At 59.3% G+C, this 22739-nt stretch overlaps 1 protein-coding gene across 1 annotated transcript in view; it reads right to left on the bottom strand.

Annotated features, from left to right (window-relative positions):
- Window positions 1–1323: 1323 nt before the first annotated feature.
- The window catches only part of TXNRD2 (thioredoxin reductase 2), a 49698-nt gene continuing 28282 nt past the window's right edge, over window positions 1324–22739 (bottom strand). The window contains 9 exon segments of the mRNA XM_038575886.1: window positions 1324–1580; window positions 2684–2900; window positions 4537–4634; window positions 4808–4879; window positions 6412–6504; window positions 6787–6882; window positions 10036–10172; window positions 20319–20493; window positions 22599–22690. Of these exon segments, the coding sequence (XP_038431814.1) occupies window positions 2777–2900; window positions 4537–4634; window positions 4808–4879; window positions 6412–6504; window positions 6787–6882; window positions 10036–10172; window positions 20319–20493; window positions 22599–22690 (887 nt within the window). The 3' untranslated portion in view covers window positions 1324–1580; window positions 2684–2776.

The following is a 22739-nucleotide window of genomic DNA, read 5'->3' as shown; positions in this document are numbered from 1 at the left end:
AGCCCACGGTTTACCAGGAAGGTGGGGGGGGGGGGCCTGGGCCTCCTGCACGGGGCTGTCCCTTGCCCTCCCCCAGGAGCTGTCCTGTCCCTGCCTGATGGACAGTGAGGCTGGCGGGGCCCAGGACCATGGACGCCTCTCCGCTAGGGGGGCACAGGCTGGGTGAACGGGCCAGACCCAGCGTGGGGGGCGCAGTGGTTACGGACTCCGCAGGTGCGCGGAGCAAGGCCCCTTCTGGGGAAAGGGTGTGGGAGAAAACCACGGGGGGGGGTGTTGTGGGGTCATAGAGACGGGGTTGGCGCTCGGCTGACCCGTGGGGTGGGCAGGCAGGTGGGGAGTCCCCGCCCCAGAGACCGCCTGGTGTGTGCTCAGGGCTCCCACTCGGGCTGTGTCCTTTCCACCGTCACACAAAGCCCCAGAGCCACTCCAAGGGTTCCGTTTGCCCCGCGGCAGGGGCCCGGCCCCCCCAGCGGCTCAGCTGCCTCGCCGCCCTCTGCAGACCTCACCCTTTGCCTCCAAGGCAGGGGAACACCTCACCCCCAGCACGGAGGGGGGCCCTCCCCGCACCTTCCGAGGCAGGGGCGCGCCGCCAACCGTGCGTTAAATGGGACACGGCTGACGTCTCGCTGCACTTGTCAGGAGGGCGCTGGCCCAGCCCTGCACTCGGCAGCTTAATTGGGCGTCTGAGAGCTCCTGCACGCGCTGCACGCCGGGCGAGCGGCGGAGGCTCCCGCAGGCCCATTAGGTGCAAAGACATTCCTTTGTTCGCTGACAAGCAGGGTCCCATCCAGGGCTCCCGGGCGGGCAGACTAAGTGCTGTTTTCTTAAGGAAGACACGAGATTAGCCGCCGCTAAAGCCCCAGCACAATGCGGGCCCTGCCCGTCACTGTCAGCCCGCTCTCCGCACTGAGTGACAGGCCGGCGGGCCCAGCGCCGCTCCCTCGGCCCATCAAGCCTCAATGCGCAGGATTAGCCCGAGCGCAGCAGACAACCGGCTGGGAGGGCGCAGTGGGAGCGGAACGAGGTGCCCGACGTCCAGGGGCAGAGCCCCCGCCACCCCTGCCAGCTCCCGTCACTGGGCCACAGCGCTGGCAGGTCCCAGCCCTCCGGAGCGCCGCCTGGCTCGGACCCGAGCCCCGCAGAGGGCCCTGGGGGAGAAGGGCTCGGGGGTCCCGAGGTGTGGCCGCCGGGGTGCCACCCTGCCCCCTGTGCAGCACAGCTTCAAGGCGGTTCCCGGACAAGGGTGAGGAGGCGGAGCGTGGGTGACAGGCTGGCGGCTGGGCCCCCCACCGGGCCCTCCCGGGGTGCTGGAGGCCGCACACGTCAGGAAAACACCCTCTTTATTTACATTCCAGAAACGCCAGGGGGCTCGGACGTGGGCAGCCCACAGGGGGGTTTCTGCACACGTCGTCATCTTCTGGCATCGGGGCCTGGCGGGGCTGGTCCAGGTGGGAGGGTGCGTGAGGGGCTGGGGCTCAGCACCCCAGAGCCATCCCTGCAGGGCACGCGGCAGTCCGTCCGGGGGCCACCCATGCCAACTACCTCGGGGCTCTCCAGGCAGGGGTGAGGCCTCCAGTGTCCTACAACAATGGGGGGGGCAGGGGGTCAGCATGGGGTAGTCACAGAGGCCCCGCATTTGCCTGGCCACATCTCCCGTGCCAAACACAAGGACCATCTGGGGACAGAAGAGGAACGGGCCCCAGGGAGAGCCCCCGCCCTCGCCACACTGACGCACCACAGCGAACCTCGTGCTAGGAAAAAAGATTTTGAAATGATAAAAATTTACGGCGGGCTCTGAACAAAACGGCTCTGTCAGGTATGATGTTCCGGGAAGAGCTTCCTCAGGCATCCTGAGGATGCCCCTCGCTTGTCTGCGTCGAGGGCAGCCCTGGCTGGGGCAGAGCAGGGGCCCGGGCTGCACCCAGAGAGGCCGCGGGCCTGGGCAGATCCATGGGACCCTCGACTGCTACTCAGCCCCTTAGGCCTGCTTGAGGGCATCTTGAGGCCCCCCCGTCCCTAGTCTACCTCAGCCCTCAGGACCCCCACCCCAGAGGGCAGACGGGGGGCCCCGCAGGCTGGGCTGCCAAGCCCGGGGAATGCTGCCACAGGGGCAGCCGAGTAGGCCTTGACCCCACGCAGCCTTCTGGCCGTGGTCAGGGAGGGACTCCCGATTTCCTCCTCCTCAGAAGAGGGCTGGGATGAACAGACCCCGGGGCTCCCGCCGGCCGCCCTCAGCCTCTGACAGAACCAGATGTGCGCGGCCGCCGTGCACAGGGCAGCGTCTCCACCTTCTGGGCGACACAGAAAGGAGCCGACGTGGCTATGCACGAAGCAAAGCTGGAGAGGGAGGGTGTTCCGGCCACCCAGCGGCCCAGGAGCTCAGCCAGGGGACGCCCTCCACACCCAGTGTCCCCCCACCCCCGACGATAGGCCGCTGTGTCGTGACCCAGCCCCAAGACACTTCCTGCATCTGGGAGCAGCCAGGCCAGGCCAGTGTCTGGGGGACTCTGGCGGGGCACACACGGCCTCCTTCCCCGCCCAGCTTCTTCAGCCCCCACAGCCTGAGCACAGGGCTGCCCTGTCTGAAGCAGCACGGCAGGTGTGGCCTCCCACGCACCCGGAGACAGCAGATCACAGTGGCACCCTGCCCCCCTTCCATTCCATCCTTCAACACAGAGCCTACCTCGTGTACCTGGATCTGAGCCTCCGAAGAACCTGGCGGTGGGGCTACCGGTGTGCCACGGGCCCTTGGCCTGGCAGGGATGGCTGCTTACCCTCAGCAGCCCGTCACAGTGGGGTCCAGGCCCGAGCGCTTGGTGATACGCAGCTTGGCCACCTCCTCAGCACAGGTGGGGTGGATGCCCACGGTCCGCATCACCTGCGCATAGGAGGCTCCACACCTGCACACGGGGATGGGGGATTCAGGTCACGAGTCAGTGCAGGGTGGCGTGCCCACATCCTCCCATCCCTTGGGAGATGACACACGGGGAAGGCCTTGGAAGGGCCCTTGGGAGGGCCATGGCCTCCTCACTGCTCCCTAGCCCTGGCCCCAACCCTCTCTTCCACCAACACCTATGCTGGACCTGCCCCACACTGTGCCCCAGCAAATGCCAAGCAGCCCCACCTCTGGCCCACCTCCCACCTACCCTCCCCCGCACCCCCAATCACTTGCTCCATCCTGGCTTCCTGCTGCTCCCACCCCACGAGGCACTGCCCCACCTTGGCCTGTGGCTGGTCCTTCTGTGAGCCCACTCCCTCTCCCCACCTGTCCCAGCAAGACCGAGCCCACGGCTTACTGCTGCAGCCTACACCTGCTCAGCCCCTGCCTGGTCCTGCTCACATGATTTTCTCACACGCGTGCCCCCCACCCCCGCAGCAGCGACCATCCCCGGGGCACCTCCTCGGAGACACAGTGAGCGTGGACTCCCCACAGGGTGCTCCCACCATCCACAGACCAGGCTGCAACAAACAGCCCTTCTTGCGTCTCCGTACACATGTCAGGGTATCTGGTGGGTGAGCTCCCAGCACGAACAAGTGTGTGCCTTGTGGACAGGAGGCCCCCAGTGGGAGGGGCCAGTTCACACCCTCCTCCTGCGTCTGAACACGGGTCTCCTCACTCCACTGATTTGCTCCAACCTTCTGCGTCTCCACCAGGCAGACGCTGGAAACCATCACCACTGGACTGGACAGTTTCAAACCTTTTAACCCTCCCTGGCCAAAATGGTTTCTCAGTGTTTTAATTACGTTAAACATTTCTACTATTAATTTTAATTTTCTTTTTCTGTGAATTGCTCACTCGTGTTTTCTATTGGCTCTGTCCTGTAATTATTATGGTTACCTGCCAGGAAGCCTGGGGTGCCCCTGGGGTATCTGGACTAGCCCCTCACGGCCCCCGTCAGTCTTCCCGGGTCCCTCCCTGTCCTCACACTTCCCACCTCCACCAACCTCTGAGGCTGGACCTTGGCCACAGCCACAGGCCCCCAGCGCCTATGGGGCTCCAGGTGGCCCTTGCAGCCCCTCTCTGCTCCTTTACTTCCACTTCACCTTCCACCCTCCTGCCTCTGACAACCACCCCCACACAGAGCCTCCATCAAGGCCCCACTAAGCACAGCCCGGGCCCAAGACCCAGCTGTGGAAAACACTTGCCAGCCGTGGGGCAGCTTTCCCAGACCTGCCGGGGTGCCTGGCCATGTGAAGGAGGGCCCCCACCCTGCTCATTCTAAGGAGAGAATACCCAAACTGTGACCCCCCCCACCCTGGCCACCATGGCCAGGGACAGAACCCCTCCCCTTGCCCTCCAGGTGGCCCAGCCACAGACCCATGTGGTATGGCTGGCTTAATAGCAACTGGCTGGAGAAGCAAGCTGCCTCTCCTGTGATGAGACCTGCCACGTCTGAGGAGATGCTCTGCTGAAAACACACAAGGCTACGTAAGGGCGACATCGATGCAGCAGACTCCCAATTACCATGCCCCGCTCCGCTTTCAGAGGGACGCCAGTCTGAGCATCGTTCAACGCTGATATTCCTCTGCACTTACTTGATCCCCAGAGCAAATCCTTGAGTGACTTCGCCTGCATTGGGACCGAGGAAGTGCAGGCCCAGGACCAGCTGCGGGGGCTTCCGCAGGCACACCATCTGCAAGCCACACTGTCAATGGTCAGCCCGGCTGGAGACGGGACCCCGGGCTGCATGGGTGGCCCTGGCCTGGGGTGCGGGTGGTTGCACGGGGCTTCCCCACCCTGGGTGCCAGCTCTTCCCCTGTCTCTCGCCGCCGGGCATGCCCAGCCCTGGACCACAAGGACACTCACCTTTACGTAACACTGGGACGCATCCCGTTCAGCCACTGTGAACTCCAGTGGTTTATAATACGCGTGATAAACCTAAGTGACAAGATACCGATGCTTGGACTCAGCAGCCTCTTGGTTTGCAGGGATGTGGTGGGGACCCAGAGCCACCCACGTGGCCTACAGGTTGTGGTCTGGGGTAAGGACCGCCTGAGCTGGCCATGAATAGCGCCCCTCTGTCTCCCACACAAAGACAGACTATGGCTGGAGCCACATCGTCTGCGGGACAGAACTTCTCCCACCCAGGCCCAATGCCCCCATGGACCATAGCCGCAGGGTGGGCACCAGACTGGCTGCATGCAGCCCTTGGGGTCTTGTTACAGAGCCCGAGGCTCAGCGCAGGGCACGGTGCCCCCAGGAGCACACGTCAGGTAGATGCTGCAGCGTGGACAGGGTGACTGCAGGCCGTGGAAGGGGGTGCCCGGCCCACCCGGCGGCTGTCTGGCCTCCCAGGGGTGCCCTGGTGCTGGCTGGGCCCTCACTTGAGCAAGGAGGGGGAGGTCGGCATGGGGAGGCCCCCGGCCCACACTGGAGCTGTCGGCCAAAGGCTTTCAGCACCCGAGAAGAGCTCGACAGCGTGTTCGGGGCTGCGGCCAAGTAAAAAATGAGCAGGGCCCTCACATGTGCTGCACAGCCATTATTAATTAATGGAACTTCAGAGAATATTGTTCTAACTAAGACAGAATTGAAAAGAAAACAAACAAAGGGTATTTGGCCATTCAACATCGTGAAACATAAAACAACATTATAGAATGCCACGAACATATGTCCCCATGTACTTGTGATGAATCAAACAAAAATAGCAAATAAAGTGCTGGGTGGAAGGCTGGCCTGTCAGGCCCAGCCCGTTGATGGAGGGGACCGGGGCACTGGGGCAAGAGGCAGGCCCTGCAACCCAGTGACTCATTCCCAAAGGGCACTAGGCCCGCGGTGGTGGCCACATGGGGTCTGGTTTCTCCTGGTCCGTCTGCAGGCTGCTGCAGTAGCAAGATGAGGCCAGCAAAGGCTCCCAGCACCCACAGCCTGGCAGGTTTCAAAGCCTCCCCCATCATGCCAGGCCACCTCGGGCACCCTCTGGGGCCACCCCAGGGCCACGGCCGGCTGGCTGAGCAGATTCCAGAAGCAGCCTTCCTCTGGGTGAGTAGCTAGTCAGGGCTGTTGGGGGCCTGTGAGGCCTAGCTGGCTCTCGGATAAGGAACAGAGGTGGGGGTGGCGGGGAGGCGGAGGTACCCGCGGGCAGGAGCAGGGCTGGAGCAGGGCTGGGGGCGGGGAGCAGAAGCCGACAGCAGACGGCTGGAGGGTAGGAGAAGCCTTCCCAGGTGGAGGGAGACACGTGGTCCTGTGAGGGGCCACACCCCAAGAGGACCCTCATCTTCCGGGCTGTCCTCCAGCGCTCCTGTCCCACACGTCCCTTCACGCCGTGTCTCTAGGGTCCCTGCCTGACCCTGCCAAACCACAGGTCCTGGGACGCAGGGGCGCCAGCACTCCTGCTTGCCCTCCAGGCCCCTGCTGGGGAGGGGCTGTCATTGGGGTGTGGGTGCCACACAGGCCTCGGGGTCCTGACTTACCTCCACGTGCTCCTCTCCGTGGCGAGTCACGGCCTCCTCCTCCGACAGCCCCACACAGCCGTACTCCAGTGGGGTGAAGACTGTGGTGGGGACCTGAAAAGCAGGTCCCAAGTGAGCTATGCCCCCTGGGACGCAGAGCTGAAGATCCCCACTCTGGGGCACAAAGAAAAACAAGCACAGGCCAGGTCCCCAGACGTGCTGGCTACAGCCTGCGGGGGATGGGGGGGGGCACCCACAAAGCGAACCTCACATGCGTGCACATGCACATGCGGCGGCACACGTGCAAGTGTTGGCACATATGTACGTGCGTGCACAGCCCACACCCTCTGGAAGAGCCGCGGCCGTCCCCAGGCCGGAGGGCAGGGGGGTACTCACGTTGTCATAATCCATCACGTCCGAGGCCTGACCACACAGCCGCTGGGCCAGGAGCCTTCCTGCCATTATAGCCGTGGGTGTCAGCTCGGGCCGCCCCTGAGGCAAGGAAGGAACCCGGGTCACTCTGGCACATCCGAGACTGTGCGGCACCCCTGCCACCCCTCGCGCCTTCCTGGTGAAGCTTCTCCCTTTCAGTTTGCCTCTGGGTGCCAGGGCCCTCAGCAGGTTTGCTCCTTCTCCTGCTTGCTTGCCTCCGTCCGGCTCTGGGGAGACCCCTGTGCTTACGACTCCCTTAGCCGGAAGAGCAGGTGAGCTGCCAATGAGCCCGGCCACGCCACCCACGCTCGCCGGTGGCTTCTCTCTGAACCCCTTCTTCATGTGGGTGATCTTGGAGAGCTGAAACCTCAACAAAGCTCGAAGGAGATCCTGCTACTATTCCCCTGTCCGCATTAACCGGGATTCACGCTAAAGCGGGCCCTGAAAGCATTTCTTGTGCTCCTGACAAGAAGCTTGGCTTGCACGTCACAGTCCATCACAAACCCCAAGTCAGAATGGCGTGCCGCTGGAGGGCCTTCTGTCCCTGGGTGTGTCCTGCTGGGGGACCGGGGCGGGGGGGCGGGGCACGGCCCCCAGTGTTCCTACACGCGTCAGCCTGGGACCGGCTGTCAATCACCTCTGCAGCAGCAGGAAATGCAGATGTTGTTTGACATTCCAGAAATGAATAGAGATCCACAGAGATAAACTCGTGAAAGCAGCCCGTGCATTCCACCGGGCCTGACTGCGGAAACGTCCATGCGCACAGCACACAATATGTCACTAGACAATGGCTGTCCCGCCAGCCTGCTGGACCCGTCCCCATCTCACCGGACCACTGGGGTGTGAACTCTTTTGACGGCCCAGAATGACCTTTCCCACTGAGTGGATTTAATATTTCAATAAATATAGCCTTTGCGTGTGCTATTTCCAGTCCTACAGTCTGGGACACTATGGTTTCCACTACGCTGGCAGCACCCTCAGCTCCTGGGCTGTGCAGAAAGCCCGGTATCATACGTGTGGCACTCTCTCCCAGGACTACCGGTGCTGCAGCACACAGGATGAACACAGAAGGTGCCCTCAGAGGATGACGTGTCCCCACTGGCAGAGATCACACAAGCAACAGCGATGCCCAGTCATGCCCAGTCAAGCAGGCACGTGAAGCCACTCACTTCCATCCACAGGAGCAGGCCAACTAGACGGTCAAAGATGACTTGGTGGGAGGAGTGGCTGCAGCTCTGACACCTGCTCCAGCAAGCTGTCCCTATGGTCCTGCCTCCATTTGGCGGTCTGCTCCCCACGTACCATTTCCTGAACCTGGGTTCACAGGCAACCTGAGAACTCAAGTGGCAGCCACTTGGCTCAATGTCAGCACTGACCACAGCCAGTGGGTGACCTCTCTGGTACACTGGGCATAGCAGGGGCCATGTTGTCCTGGCAGGAGGGGTCTGAATGGGGTCAAGTGTCTGCAGGACAGACCTGTGCGAGATGGGGAGGCTGCCCTCTCAGGAACAAAAGGGAGGCCCAGGCTTGCATGGCCTCCTGCCCTGGTCTGTCTCTACGAGTGTGCCGAGCTCTCTGGAAGACCCACCCATCACAAGCTGCAGCAGAGGCTGAGGGAGGGATGGTCCCACAGCACTGGGGAAAACTGCCACCTGTACTCCTCGGCTCTGGGATGCCCCACCCAGGGACTCATTCGCCACAGATACTGGCTCCCCCTACCCCCAGGCATTTCCCAAAGTGGGTTCTGGGGTATGGGTAGGTGAGGCAGTGCTTGCAGTCTCGGGTAGGCACAAGCATCCTTGCTGAGCTTGCCCGGGCCCTCTAGCTCACTCTGCTCCTCCCTCAGGTCTCCCTTGACTGCGTACTATGCATCCTCTGACATCCACCTGAAACAGTTCACTTACTTACTTGTCCTCTGTGACCCCGACCAGAATGCCACTATAAGGCCTAGGACTTTTATCTGTTCCTGCAGTAGCCACAGAAATCAGAAAAGTGGCTGGTGCCAGAGCACATCATGGTGGGTTTAACAGCATCCCCCCAAATTCATGTCTGCCTGGAACCTCAGAATGGGGCCTTGTTTGGAAATGAGGCTCTTTGCAAATGTAATGAAGGAAAGAATTGAATCATTTAGGGTTGGTCACTTAGGGTGGCCCTAAATGCAATGGGCTTCTCTCCTGAGAAAAAAAGAAACAAGGACGGTTGCACACATGCACACACGCGATCACGGGCAGAGAGCGCTGCAGCTCTGAGTCTGGACCACCTGCCGAATGAGGACACATCCTCCCCTAGAGGCTTAGAGGGAGCACAGCCCTGCCCATACCTTGACTGCAGACTTCTGGCCTCCAGCATGTGAGGGAATACATTTGTCTATCTAAGCTACCCTGTGGTGATTTGTAACGGCGGCCCCAGGAAGCTAACGTGTCAGGAACGCTGGCAGGACAATGGCAGGTCTGGCCACCAAGAGGTCCGCAGGGGTCTAGGGGGCCCGGTGTATCTCTCAGGCTCCTTTGCCAGGGTCCCTCCCGAGCCACCTTCCTTAGGCCATGCTGTGCATGTACAGGATTGGCCGATGGCTCCTGAGGCTTTGGGAATGTGAGGGTCCCACGGCTTGCCGGCCATAAAGAGGCCACAAAGAGGGGTGCGGTGCTGACCAGATGCCTCCCAGGCCAGGGTAAGGCTTCCACCAGGGACCCGCAGGGGAGGACCAGGCAGGCCTGGTGAGTGGGGCTGTGTCCACATGCCCTGTCCCCATCTGACAGCCCGGGCAGGGAGAGTACTGACCCGCCCACAAGTTAGAAGGTAAACCGAGGCCAGGAGGTCAGCTGGTGGTGCAGGGCCAGGATAGCCACAAGGCTGTGCCCAGCAGCAGCATTTCTAGGGCTCTGCACCTCCAGCCCGCCGTCGGGAAGTCGAGGCCCACGTCGTGTGCAAACAGATGTCCTTCCCTCAGAGCCACACGTGGGGAGATTTCGGAATAGCAATTTGCTGATGGCGCTTTGGGTTTTTAAGCCTGCCCCACTGCTCCAGACAGAAAGGAGGAACATTCGAGCAAGCAGAGGCTGGTGACCAATCCTTCCCAGAAGTTGAGTCCAACAGCACTTGGGGTTTGGCCCAGAGGCTCCGTGAGCCTTGTTAGGTGCACAAGGTTGGGGGGCAGGTGCAGGCTGGGATTGGGGGATGGGGTGCGAGACCATGGGCAGGTGCAGGCTGTACCTCTGCTACGTCTCCGATGGCATAAATGTGGGGGACGGAGGTGGCCTCCTGAGCATTGACCAGGATCTTCTGACTGTTGGGGTTGGTGTTTACTCCAGCCTTCTCCAAATTCAGACTTTTGGTTTCTGGAATTCGACCTGAAGAAATAAAGAGAAAGCTGAAAGACTTGTAGCAGGTCTGACAGAGATTCCTTGGTTTATTCAAAACACTTGCCAGCATGTGCACTTGGAATTGGGAAGACGTCAAGCACAACAGCGTCGAGGGGCTCCCAGCCTCTGTGGGCCTCACACGCATGCACATCCACCCCTACACCTTTATCTGCACAAAGGAGCAGGACCCGGAGGAACAGAAAGGAAGGAAAAGGGGTGGAGGATGCAGAGATGGGGATAGGCCTTCTCTGAATACATCCTGCAACACAATTTTGGTTTTTAAATCATATACATAGTTTCTATATCCAAACAACAACAACAAAAAATAAATCAAAAATGGGGGGGGGGGGGTATTTCCTGTACCTTGTAAAGAACCTGAAACAAATGGGCCTCATTGGATATGCAGCTGATAACTGAGTATATACAGAGATAATTTGCTCAGGAGACTATGGGAACCCATATTCCCACCATGTGTCCTAAGAGAATTATGTCCAAACAATAAATAAAGCTGCAGACAGACCTTATGTGCCATTCAAAGACAGTTAAAACAACATAAAGTCAAATTTGAATTGGAAATTCATTTTTTTTTTTTAATACAAAGTTCCTATGGCTTCTGACCACAGAAAAAGTCTAGAAGTAGTGACAACCCAAGAATGTGTGTGCCCCCTCCCTGGACAGTGATCTCAACCCTTCCCCACCGCGGGGCCGAGCTCTGGGGAGCCGGCCCACATCAGGCCTGGATGCACGGTGGACACAGCAGAGCGTGATCAGAGGTCACCACAGCCGTAGCTGCAGACACCACCAGGCCCTGAGGGGAGAGGCCATGGAATATACAGAACCCGGGCCTCTCACGGAAGCCGTGGCTCCTGTCCCGTGCACACTTTCCAGCGGCGCCGGGATGCACGTGTGTGTCTCAGTCTCTGTGGAGCACGTCTGGGGGACGGCCTCCTGAGTCTCCACGTGGCCCTTCCTGGGGTAAGGCGTCGTCCATCCCACTCCGCCCGTGACGCTGGGGCTCCCACCCTCCCACAGGGTGCTCTTCCTGTAGGCTCATACAGGATGGTGCTTCGTGGTGGATTAATGCATCTATCCTACCACCAGACGGTGTTTGCATGAATAGGCTAGGGCCTGCTGTCCCCAGAGTCGGGCAGCAGGACGTCCTCTGGAGGAGGCAGTGAAAATGCACAGACTTATGTCCTGCTCAGGGCCGGCCCCACAGACCCTCTCCGGCAGCCAGTGCAGGGCTGAGCACATGGGGCTAGAGTCAGGCCGTGGGCAGCTCCACACGAGGAGCCCTCAGCTCCTCCGCTCGGGTGCCTGTGGCACCTGCCCGGCCCACATCCCCAGCCTGGAGACCTCCAGAGCCGAGAATGGAGACGGGCAGAAAGGCAGAGCCCAAACCCAAGCACGGGGTGAGGTCACTTTGGCTAATACTGATGAGCACACCTTGGACGCAGAGGCCAACAGGGGCAGGAGATGGTGGCACCGGCCTCCCTGCCAGGCTTCATGTGCTTCCAGCCCTGGGCCTTGTCACAGGGGCTGTCACAGGGGCTGCCGGCACAGGCGCCTTGCTCCCAGCCTGAGACAATGCAGCCTCACTGAGCCGGGGGTGGCAAAGACGGCCCTTCCTGTGGGGCCCTGGGAGGGCAGTGGCAGCCCCTTGGGGCTCCCGGTATCCCCTGAAGGCAAAGACGAACGGTTTCAAAGGCCCGGTTCCCACAGCTCGTGGTGGCTCAGATACACCAGAGGTCGGGTGGCGGGTGGTGCCAATCTGAACATCTGGTAGACCTAGTCCTGTGAAAGGGAAACCTTAAGTCTCCAGCTGCTCTCCCAGAGTGGGAAGTCAAAACACAGAGGCTCAACTAAGCCGCGCTTCTCAAGTTCACGGGGAGCCGGCTCCGGCCTCTTCACTCGGCTTGGCCGCAGCAATCAGGTGCTGGGCGGGCCGACCCCCATCGCCCAGCATACCAGACACCGGCGGCGAGACAGGAGGCTCTGGAGGTCCCTGCCCTCTGACAGCACCGGGGCCAGCCCCCGTCCTGTGAATGGAGACGCACTGGTCAGCGTCCTCCCTGGACGAGGCAGCCTGGGAACCCTGAGTCTAGGAAGGGACTAGAATGTGCTGTGCCTCAAGCAAGGAAGGAGCTGGGCCCAGTGGGCAGGCCTGGTGGGGGTCTGCGGAGTGGGCCGAGGGTCCCTGCAGGTAGGGAGGACTCAGAGTTGGGCCCTCAGGCTCTCCCCAGACCCCCAGTTCTGGCAGGCAGGCATACAGCAGGCCCATGGCCCCCTGGCGATTGCTCCAGGCTGAGGCTGGAGTGTCCGAGGACAATGCTGGAGGCCCACAGACTATGGGCCGTGCTGCGCTCCTGCCTGACGGGTCAGTAGAGGCCAGGAACGTTTCCTCGTATATCAGCTGGTAACCACGGGAACCACACACCTCGTAGATGTCAGTCTAACCACATCCAAGGTCTCAAAGAATATCAGATGAATTTAAAATATCAAGATGCTGTTAAAAGTAACAGCGGTAGGGGTTGACAGAATGAATATGCCCAACTTGTGGAAGGCAGTCTACTGTTACTTCGGGAAAGAACACCGAAGGAAAAAAAAGAGGCTGCACCAAACAGAGATGGCCCTCAAAGGACAGCCATGGGCACATCAGGTTTTGGAAGCTGTGCTGGCAGGGCCTGGGGGGGCGAGAGGAGGCCTGGGCAGGGGTCTAGCTCCACCCAGGCACCCCATTCTGTGGGGCCATGCCCCCGAGCTGTAGTAGGCCCCCGCAAGCTCCATGTGGCCACAACCAGGATGTGGGCCTCACTGAGCAAACAACCTGGACGTGGTCATGGAGGAGGGAGAGACGTACCCCAGGACACTCCAAGTTCTGTTCCCTTGTGCTCAGATCAGGTTCATGTCTCCCCACAGGTGCAGGGCCCCCACTCAGCTCAGGCCTGGAGCTCCCAAGGAAGACAGAGAATGGGTGCTGGGATGGGGACCCAGTGGCTGGCCGTGCAAGCAGGGCAGCTCTGGCCCCACGGACAGCGCCCAGTCTGGGTCAGAAGCAAGACTCAGGCAACCCCCAAAGTCTTCTCCCTGACAATTTCCCTCTAATACAAAAATAAAGGTATCACTCCTCAGGCGATTTGGGAGAAGAGGGGAGTCCCCATGGCACCACCCCGTGCATCACCCTGTATGTCTCACATGGTGCTTCCCTACCCCAGCAGGCCATCCACCCCGTGCACTAAGGGATCTCTGCCCCCTGGGGCCTCAGCTCTTTGGCACCAGCTCTGGTCTGCCGAGTGGGCTGAATGGCTCTACCGGGATGGGGATGCAGGGATCGTGTTGGTTTAGTCCCTTGGGACGTGTCCTCAGAGGGAGGCTGGCCAGCAGGCAGGGCTTCCCTGGCACAGGGCCGAGAGCTGTGCCCATGCAGACAGCCCCTTTTTGGGCTTGCTCCTTCACTCCCGCTGCTGTTGTCATTTCCACTTTGATTGCCAGCACATTTACCAGTATAACCACGTACTTTGGGCCATGTATTAAGTAGCTGTGTTTTCTTCTGTGAACTTCCACTTTCTTGCCTTTTTTTCATTCATTTATATGTATCTCCATGACTTTATTGCCTTGTAAGAGCTTCTCACATGATACTCAAATGACACTCCATCATATTTACCGCAATGAGGGAGGGCGCTAAGATTCCAGATGCAAACTGTTCTCACTTTCTCCTCAGAGGCAATGTTCAGATAAACATGTGGATGGGCCCTTGGAGGTGCCCCCTTCATCAGGCTCAGCCCTGTCTGCTGACCTGAGCCCCCTAGGGGACCGTGTGACTCCTGGTGTCACAGAGGCAAGACAGTCCCTCCCTTCCTCCCCAGGCCCAGCAGCCAGGACACCCCGGGGCTCTGAAGCCGTGCAAGAGGCCGCATTCCTCCTGAGAGCTCTCAGTGCAGCTGGACCAGGCCGGCCCTCTCCTCGCTACCCTGGAGTTCCACAGCTGCTGCTACCGGCCCAGGGAGGCAGCCCAGCCACCACGCTCACTCAGCCAGCTGGAGGAGGCCGCAGAAGGCGGAAGGTCAGATACTCCCCAGACGGTGGCTGGCGGTCATGACTACCTCCTCAGCTGGACACAGGGATGCAGACGACTGGACACACGCAGTTTCCTCTGCCTCCTTCACCCTGTTACAGGAAGACGGGCATTCCCTCCAATTTCACGCCTGCCTGGAGCACACGTTCCGACGAGTGAAGGGCAATCCGTGTAATGAGGTAAGATTTAAGTGCCAGCAGGAGTATGACAGGGTGAATGAGGGGCTCTGATTAGACAGATGCAGTGAGTGTGTAAAAGCAGCAGCCTGAAGCCCAGTGCTGGGAGGATGGGGGTCCAGGAGGCTGGGCCAGCAGCCCCACGCAGGTTCACCGAGGGCCCACCCCGGGCACCCCTCCTGGGAGGCACATGCGTGGCTCCCCAGAGCCAGCTACTCCCCCCTCCCACGCTGGTCTGTGGGGCACTCTGGGCCAGACACAGAAGGTGGAACTCATGCTTTTGGCACCTCTAGTCAGAGTTCTTGAGGCCTTTTAAAAATTTAGGGATTCCTGGGTGGTGCAGCGGTTTAGCGCCTGCCTTTGGCCCAGGGCGCGATCCTGGAGCCCCGGGATCGAATCCCGCGTCGGGCTCCCAGTGCATGGAGCCTGCTTCTCCCTCTGCCTATGTCTCTGCCTCTCTCTCTCTCTCTCTCTCTCTCTGTGTGTGACTATCATAAATAAATAAAAATTTTTAAAAAATTTATTATATGTCTCTTGTCATCTTTGAGACTTTAGGGCAAAGGATAACAGCAAAGGGCTTTTATTCCCATGAATGGCCCCTTCTACGCAAGCCCCAGAGCCCCAGCCACAACCTCAAGCCCCCCAAGCAGGGTGGAGTACATGGGCTTGGGGCCCAGGCAGGGCTCAATGTTTGCTGAATGAATAAGTGATCTGAGGCTGGCGGCTTACTGTGATCCCCAGCACCAGCCACTGCTCCCTAGAGGGTCCTAAAGACCCCTCTCAGCACCTCCCCCACGGAAACACACAGGCCTTTCCGATTTAAGCCTTTGTGTACCACCGGCAACACATAAAACAGCTTGCGTGGACTCCTAACCCCACAGCCAGCCCTGGAACTTGGTGGGGCCTCTAGCTTGGCCCAGTTATAGCTTGGTCCACAGGAACCCCAGAGAGGAACATATTCCCTGGCAGGTGGTAATTATCACTATAATTACAAACATCAATATAACCTTCCTGCTGGTTGACTGCTCCCAGTAGTGCTTGCAAAATTTAAATAGTGCACATTAATGCATATAAACGGTGCCCATTTATCTCCAAAAGCATTTCACTAAGGCTCTCCTTCTCCTTCTCCTTCTCCTTCTTCTTCTGTTTTTTTAAAGCAACTAGCTTCCACCAAGTTCTAACCATAAATACTGAAGGTGGGACACCTGGGTGGCTCAGCGGTTGAGCATCTGCCTTCGGCTCAGGGCGTGATCCTGGAGTCCCCGGATCTAGTCCCACATCGGGCTCCCTGCATGGAGCCTGCTCTGCTCCTTCCTCTGCCTGCGTCTCTGCCTCTCTCTCTCTGTGTGTCTCTCATGAATAAATAAAATCTTTAATAAATAAATAAGTACATACATACATACATACTGAAGGTGACTTGGCAAAAAGACTGCGAGCGTGAAGGTAGGCCGGCCTGGGTCTGATGGCTGTGGAGGCGGAGGCGACCCTGGACACAGGCAGGAGCCAGCTCGCAGGCCCCTGGCCACGCAGGGCGTCCCACGCGGAGGGCAGAGGGCCAGTCTGGGAGCACAAGGTGCTGCTCTCCCGCTGCCCTTGCCTGGCCTCCATGATGGGTTAGCACCACCGTGAGCCAAAGCCAAAATGAATGACAGCCACGGACTCAATGGTGCTGGGCGCAATGGTGCACCATCAAGGCCACGTGGTGTGGTGGGGACGGCCGTGGATGGCCTCAGGCCCAGCCACTTCCCTCGGCCTGTGGGAGGTGCCTACAGGAAGAGCTCCATGAATGTCTTCTTCCCCTCCCAGACAACCACATACACAAGCAGATTTGAGTCTTTCACAAACCTGACCTCCGTGCTAAAAAAAAATAAAAAAAGGTGTTAGACTATGAGAGGCTCACGCACAGAACTTGGCCCCACACAGTTTCCTATGGCCATAGCTAGATACAGGCCCAAAGAAGAGGCCTGGTGGCCTTGGACTGGGCTTCTCTCAACACGGTGGCACCCATGCTCAGCCAGCTCCTCCCCAGCAGCCCAGAGCCAGCCATGGCTGTCCGGAGGCACCGGGGCCTGGACTGTTCCCTCCTCCTGGCCGGACTCAGAGCACTCCCACCCATAAATTCCCAACCTTGGGGGCTCCCTTCTGTTCAGTCTGTAGCCCCCAGAGCTGCAGCCCAGCACTCGGCACTCAGGGGGACCTGAAGGGGCATGTCTGAGGCACGGAGGAGACATCAGCTGAACGTAGCTGCGCCAGGCGCCTCCTATAAACTGAAGCAAGCAGTCCCCAGGGTAGAGGGGGGAGGCTCGGGCTGCAGCCCATCCTGGCAGACGCACTCCGCTCCTGGGCACCACGGGCCCCCTCACTGTCCCCACGGGTGCCACCAGCTTGCTGGTGTGGTCCATGGGCACACTCTGTGTAGGTGGGCTGAACATGGGGTGGGGTCCTCAGTGTGGTAGCTGGATTCAAAGTTGGAAAGCCGGGGTGGGGGTACTTGGGTGACTCAGTTGGCTGACTGTCTGACTCTTGATTTCAGCTCAGGTCGTGATCTCAGGGTCATGGGATTGAGCCCCATGTTGGGCTCTGTGCTCAGCGCAGAGTTGACTTGTCCCTCTCCCTCTGCTCTTCTCCCACTCATGTGTGCATGTTCTCTATCAAATACATAAATAAAATATTAAAAAAGAAAAACAAGTTCTAAAGCTGGGCCCCCTGTGCCTGCTGGCTCTCTTTATACTATTTTGTTTTTAAAGATTTATTTATTTATGTATTCATGAGACACAGAGAGAGAGGCAGAGACCCAGGCAGAGGGAGAAGCAGGTTCTCTACAGGGAGCCCGACGCGGAACTCGATCCCAGGACCCCAGGATCATGACCGGAGCTGAAGGCAAACGCTCAACCACTGAGCCATCCAGGCTCCCCCTCTTTATACCATTTTAGAGGCTCAGAGGTTACCTGTGGGTCTTCCACACAGGTAGGCAACACCAACTCCCCTAAGACAAAGTCCAAGGAAGAGGAAATGCCTGCTCCCTAACAGAGCAAGGGGACTGCTGAGCAGGCCAGGACAGCCGTCCCCGACACTCCAGGTGGGGACACGGTCTGGGCCTTTGGACCGTGGCAGGACTCCTGTGGCCCAGGGAGGGATGCCCCAGAGCCACCTCCCTGGCCTTGAAAGAGGGATGGGAAACCTTCCGAGAGGCTAGAGCTGCTGAGGGCCATGGAGTCCCAGCGGCCGGTTTTCCCTCCGAGAGCCTCCAAAACAAAGTCGAAGCTAAAGCTCAGCCGCACTCCGGCTCGGAAGGGTTTCCACCCGCGAGTGTCCGTCGGATGCCCGGATGCCCCGTCCTGCCCCTACCCCCCACCCCCGACGGCTGAGGATTCAGGCCACAACTGGTTAACTGCACGGGGTGAACTGGAGCCCGCGGCGGGTGCAGGCTGACTGTCTTCACTCAGCACCGTAATCGGCACATCTGCAGACAGGAAATCCTCCTCGCTGCGAGTTCCCAGTCTATTATCTGAGACACCTGGTGTGGGTGGGTGATTCAGAGACAAACAATGAGCCGGCCCCCTGCACAGCAATTAACTGCTTTAACTGCTAATGTGTTTAATCCACCACGTGGGGATCAAGGCTGGGCCGAGGAAGAGGCTCGAGTCCTCCTGGGCTTGCAGACTGCAGGCCCACGTCACCGTCCCCTCGCACACTGTCCTCACCCGCGGGGACCCAGGCGCCAGCTCAGCCTCAGGGAAGCTTCTTGCAGCCTTGGGTGTGTGTCCTCCCGACACGAGGGACATCCTTCTCTCTGGTTTTAAACACGCATCAAAGCCCAGCTTGCGTGCACACGGAACTCACCACTAGGGCAGGACCTATGGCCCGGGAGCTGTTGGCTGTGCCAGCCCTTCAGCCTTGGGTGTTTTATTTTAACCTCCTGGATCGGATCATCCTTTATTGCGAACAGAAATAATGCTCAGTTAAAGGCTTATTGGGGTAAACCAGCAGAAAACATTCCCAGTTGTTGAACTGGGAAGCGGCTCCTGATTGTTTACAAAACCTGGCCCGGGAGCGAGCAGCAAAGTCAGCACATGCCCGTACAGCCCCAGAAGGCGTGCCAGAAACCGCCGCCACCGCCAGCCACCGCAGCGCCGCCTCGGGAAGCAAGGTCAAAGGCCAAGGACTGTGAAAAGCTTCCACCCCCAGCATCAATCACGCCAGGCAGACTGTCTGGGGGATGCTCTTTTTGAAAATACAGAAAATGAAATGGACTCCTGCGGGGTGGGAGGGCGGGGAGGGCAGGCCTGAGCGCCAGGGGCTCTGCTTGTTGCCCACCAGGGACCTGTCTGGAAGCTGGGAGGACCTTGAGGCTTTCCGAGGGCACAGCCCCTTGCCCTCTGAGCCACTGCCATCAGCGTGGGCTTAGCTGATGGTATATAGGTATAGGCCCTTGCCTCTGTCCAATGGCAAGAGGACGGGTGTGGGTGGTGGGGACCCCGAAGTGATATCAGGGGGACAAAGGAAGAGGCTGGGGGTGCGGATGCGAGGGGACAAGCTCACCACCTTGCCTTTTAGAATGGAGTTTAAGATAAATGTTAATTTCGGCTTCTAGATCTGAGTAGTTACACAATCTGTCACAGTGTTCAAAATAAAGCTACTCAAATTTACTTTTACGATTTGAACAAGAATATTTCTTATGGTCCTTAACTAAATTTTGGGCAAGAGGCAGTAAATCAACTCCAAGGCATTTTCCTTGCTCCTTAAATCCTCTCCTGTTGACCCCACACAAGTGAAGAGCTCCAGCTCCTCTAGAATTTATTTCGTCGTCTGCTTTCCAAGCCCCCTGAGAACTCAGGAAGACCAGAGAGGCCTCTCAGAAGTACACTGCTCTGTAGATGCAGCTCCGTTCCTCCTGGGAGCCTCACTGCAGGTCCTGACAAACGCCAACATGACACCCCTCTGAGCACTCAGTAAACATTCGATTAATTGACCTGGAGGCAGATGATGATTCTCATAGCTACACAGGTTCTGAGCCCAGGTCCACAGGGAGAGGACACCTGACCAGGCTCAGCCAGAGAGACCCCAGGGAACTAGAAATGCTGAAAGGAAGACCTGGATTTCTCCTATTTCTAACATGCAAGCGGAGAGGGGGCTTAGGACGATGAGATTTCAACCCTAGAAGACAGGTATCGAGGTGGGCACAATGTCGGAGAAGGTGTGCTGCACCCAGCTCCACATGCCCCCACTAACAAGAACCTGTCAGCGGCCAGAGCCCACTCACAGTGCCACCATGCCCCGGCCACAAGCAGGCTCGCGATGGGCACGCATCTGAGCTCTCTCTGCTTTTCCTGCCTCGCTCCATCCCTTCCCTCAGACCAGTCCAGGGCAGGCTCCTAGCCCCCTGCATCCCCACTCTCCATCCTGCCCCTTGGGGTGCAGGGAGGAGCCAGCCTGGGAGGGGGGATTCCTGGCAAGGCCAGCAATGGGCTAATTGTGTCCAGCCATGTCTGCTTGGCTTTCACCCCCACAAAAAGCTGGACTCACACCTTGCAGAGAACAGGAGGATGAGAACGCAACCCCTGGTGGGCGAGCTGCCAGCCAGCCTATGTGCGGCTGAGAAAGGCCCAAGGCCTGTGCCCCGTCACTGAGCCATCTCTGGAAATCTGCAAAGTGTGGCGTCTACCAAGGCCAATAACACATCTACTCCTGCAGAGCTCAAACCAACCTGCCAGAGGTAATGGAAACAATCCCACGGGCTGTTATGACGGCCCAAGAGGTGTGCTGCGACAACTGGCCCACCTGAAAGCCAGCAGAACGAGGGGGGCCCTGGAGACAGCAGGAAGGGGAGGCGGCGCTGCGGGTCTCCGTGTGTGGTTCCCACGTGGCTCGGCGCACCCTTACCTATGGCCCACAGGACAGTGTCGAAGGTGCCCACGTCCTCCTTGCCGGAGGTGAGGTTCTCCCAGGTAACCTGGAGCTGGCCATCTGGGAGCCTCCGCACTCTTGAGGGGGTACAGCCTCTCAGGAACCGGGTGCCTTGAGAGGTCATGTATTCCGTGACCAAGGAAGACATTTGCTGCAAAGCACAAGAGAACATGCTGTGAGGCCCAGGCAGCAGTGAGAACGTCCACTCCTGAGGACTATGGGAAGAAAGGACGTGGCCTCCTTCCTGCCTGAAAAAGCCCTAGAGGAGCCCAAGAAAGGTCCCTCTGAGGAAGGCCCAGTGCTCCTCCTCCTCTACTACTCTGCCTCAGTCCATCCCTCCCTCTGGCTCCTCTCGTTCTCTGTGGAGCTGAGGGCTAGACCGGGACAGATCTGATGTCCCCCTTCCCCCAGCTCCTCATCTAAGGACCTGGGGCCTTTCCGTTAGGACACACTTCACCTTTGGGCTCTTCTCTAGACGCTGATGAATTAAGTCTTCACTAAGAGCAATGACAGAGAAGCACCCCTTTCTCCTGGGGGTCCTGGCCTGGCTGACCCAGATGGTACTTGCCCCACACCTGCCACCCCTCCACCCCTGCCGAATGCGGTCACCCCCTGGGGAGTTGGGACGGTAGGCAGGCCCCTCTGCTCCCCACCAAGATATGCAAGGTAGCACGTGTGGTCAGGGATGGGAGCGGCTGGGACACCTGCACAGAGGGCTCCCTCCTCCCAGCCTAGAGGCTCCGCACCCCCTGGCTCCTGGGCCACTGTGGGGACTCATGCACGCCAGCCCCAGTTGGCCACAGCTTTTTCTTTTAAGAGAAAACAAAAGCCACTGTTTCAACCCTCTGGTGTCTGCTCACTTAGATTTATTAATCTGTTCAGGATTGTCACACCGGTCATGGGAACAGAAGTGCAGGCTGCTGGTCCCTCTGGATGTCTGACAAGCCCGGAGTCTTTGTCACAGAATGAGGGGGGAACCGCTGGACCCAACTGAGCCACATGGCCAGACACTGGCCCCAGGTCTGCCACGGGGCTGCACATACTCCTCTGAGGGAGGGCCTGGGTCACCTGGCCTCACGACCATGCCCCGTGTCCAGGGCACCCCGTCTCGTCGGTCTCCAGCTTCTTCCTGGGCTGGAAGGCCAGGCCTCCGAGCAGCCCTCATTCCTACAGTCTCCTCTGCTCCACAGGCCTCATCCTTCTCTGCATCCCGCAGCAGAGCCTCCTGTGGCTGCTGTCTGCTGCCCGGCACACTCTACCCACAGCCCGAGGCACAGAGACCTCCTGGGGATGCTGCGGCACCGTTGCAGGCACTTAGTCCACAAGCAGAGGGCCAGGGATCCACCAGGTGGGCTGGGGCTGGGGGCCGGACGCAGAAGACCCACTGCTTCCCTCTGCAAGAGTTCACCAGCCCCGAGAGCCCAGACTGCAGATGGACGGGCTCTGTCCTCCTTCTCAGGCACGTGGGAGCACATTTTGACATCTTGATGGTGATAGTTCTAGACTTAGCTTTTAACAGGTGATTCTTCCTTGAAGAGTTTTTAGTTTGAAAAAACAACAAGCCAGGAGCTCCTGACATGGATGCCTCTGCTGTCAGCAGGGGTGTCTGGCCCAGATGGGGATCAGGACAACTGGCACCCTTCAGACCCTGCAAGGTGGCCCGGTACAGCGGGCAGGACGTGGGCCCTCAGGCAGGTGGGGCCTCAGAGGCTGTGCAGACACTGAGTGCTCAGGGAGGTGGAGGGGGGCGGCCAGCAGAGCCACCAAGTGCTCATCCTGCCTCACAAACTACAGCTTTTCCATGGACGGCAGGTGACAGGGAGTGTGGGCAGGGGCTGCCAATCTCCTGAGGTGGTCACCCAGGGCCTCCCTAGTCTAGCACCCACTTCCCAACCTGGCGCTACCCCTGGGGAGGTGGCACCCCATTAAGACACCAGAGGAGCTCAGCAAGAGAGAGAGGGGACAGCGTGTTCGCCGACGCACTAATGGAACGACTAGAAGAGCTGATGCAACCCTGTGGTCCGTGAGGCTGGCCTGATGTGCCCAGCAACATCCCCCTTTGGTCCAGTGGGAAGTTGCCATAGGTTCCATGTGCCAGCCTTCCTTCCACACTCTTGGCAGGTGTTTTATATTTTGGGAACGATCTTCTCATTCAACTGAAGGCCAGTTTCTAAAGACTGAGACCTCACTCCCAGCCCACACCTGCACCTGCCCGGGAGAGAGGACAGGGCGGGAGCTGGGCGCACGTGGCCATACCTGGTCAAAGCCCCGGAGGGGGATGCTTCTTATCATGATGGTGGTGTCCAGTCCGAGCCCCGTAAGGAAGCCAGCACACTCCAGGGCCACGTCTGCCGGAGGCTAAGGAATGCTAATGGACCATGACATCAAGAGCCAAGG

Source organism: Canis lupus, chromosome 26 (assembly GCF_011100685.1).
Source record: "Canis lupus familiaris isolate Mischka breed German Shepherd chromosome 26, alternate assembly UU_Cfam_GSD_1.0, whole genome shotgun sequence".
NCBI classification, from domain to species: domain Eukaryota; kingdom Metazoa; phylum Chordata; class Mammalia; order Carnivora; family Canidae; genus Canis; species Canis lupus.
This window is presented reverse-complemented; position numbering and strand designations above follow the sequence as displayed.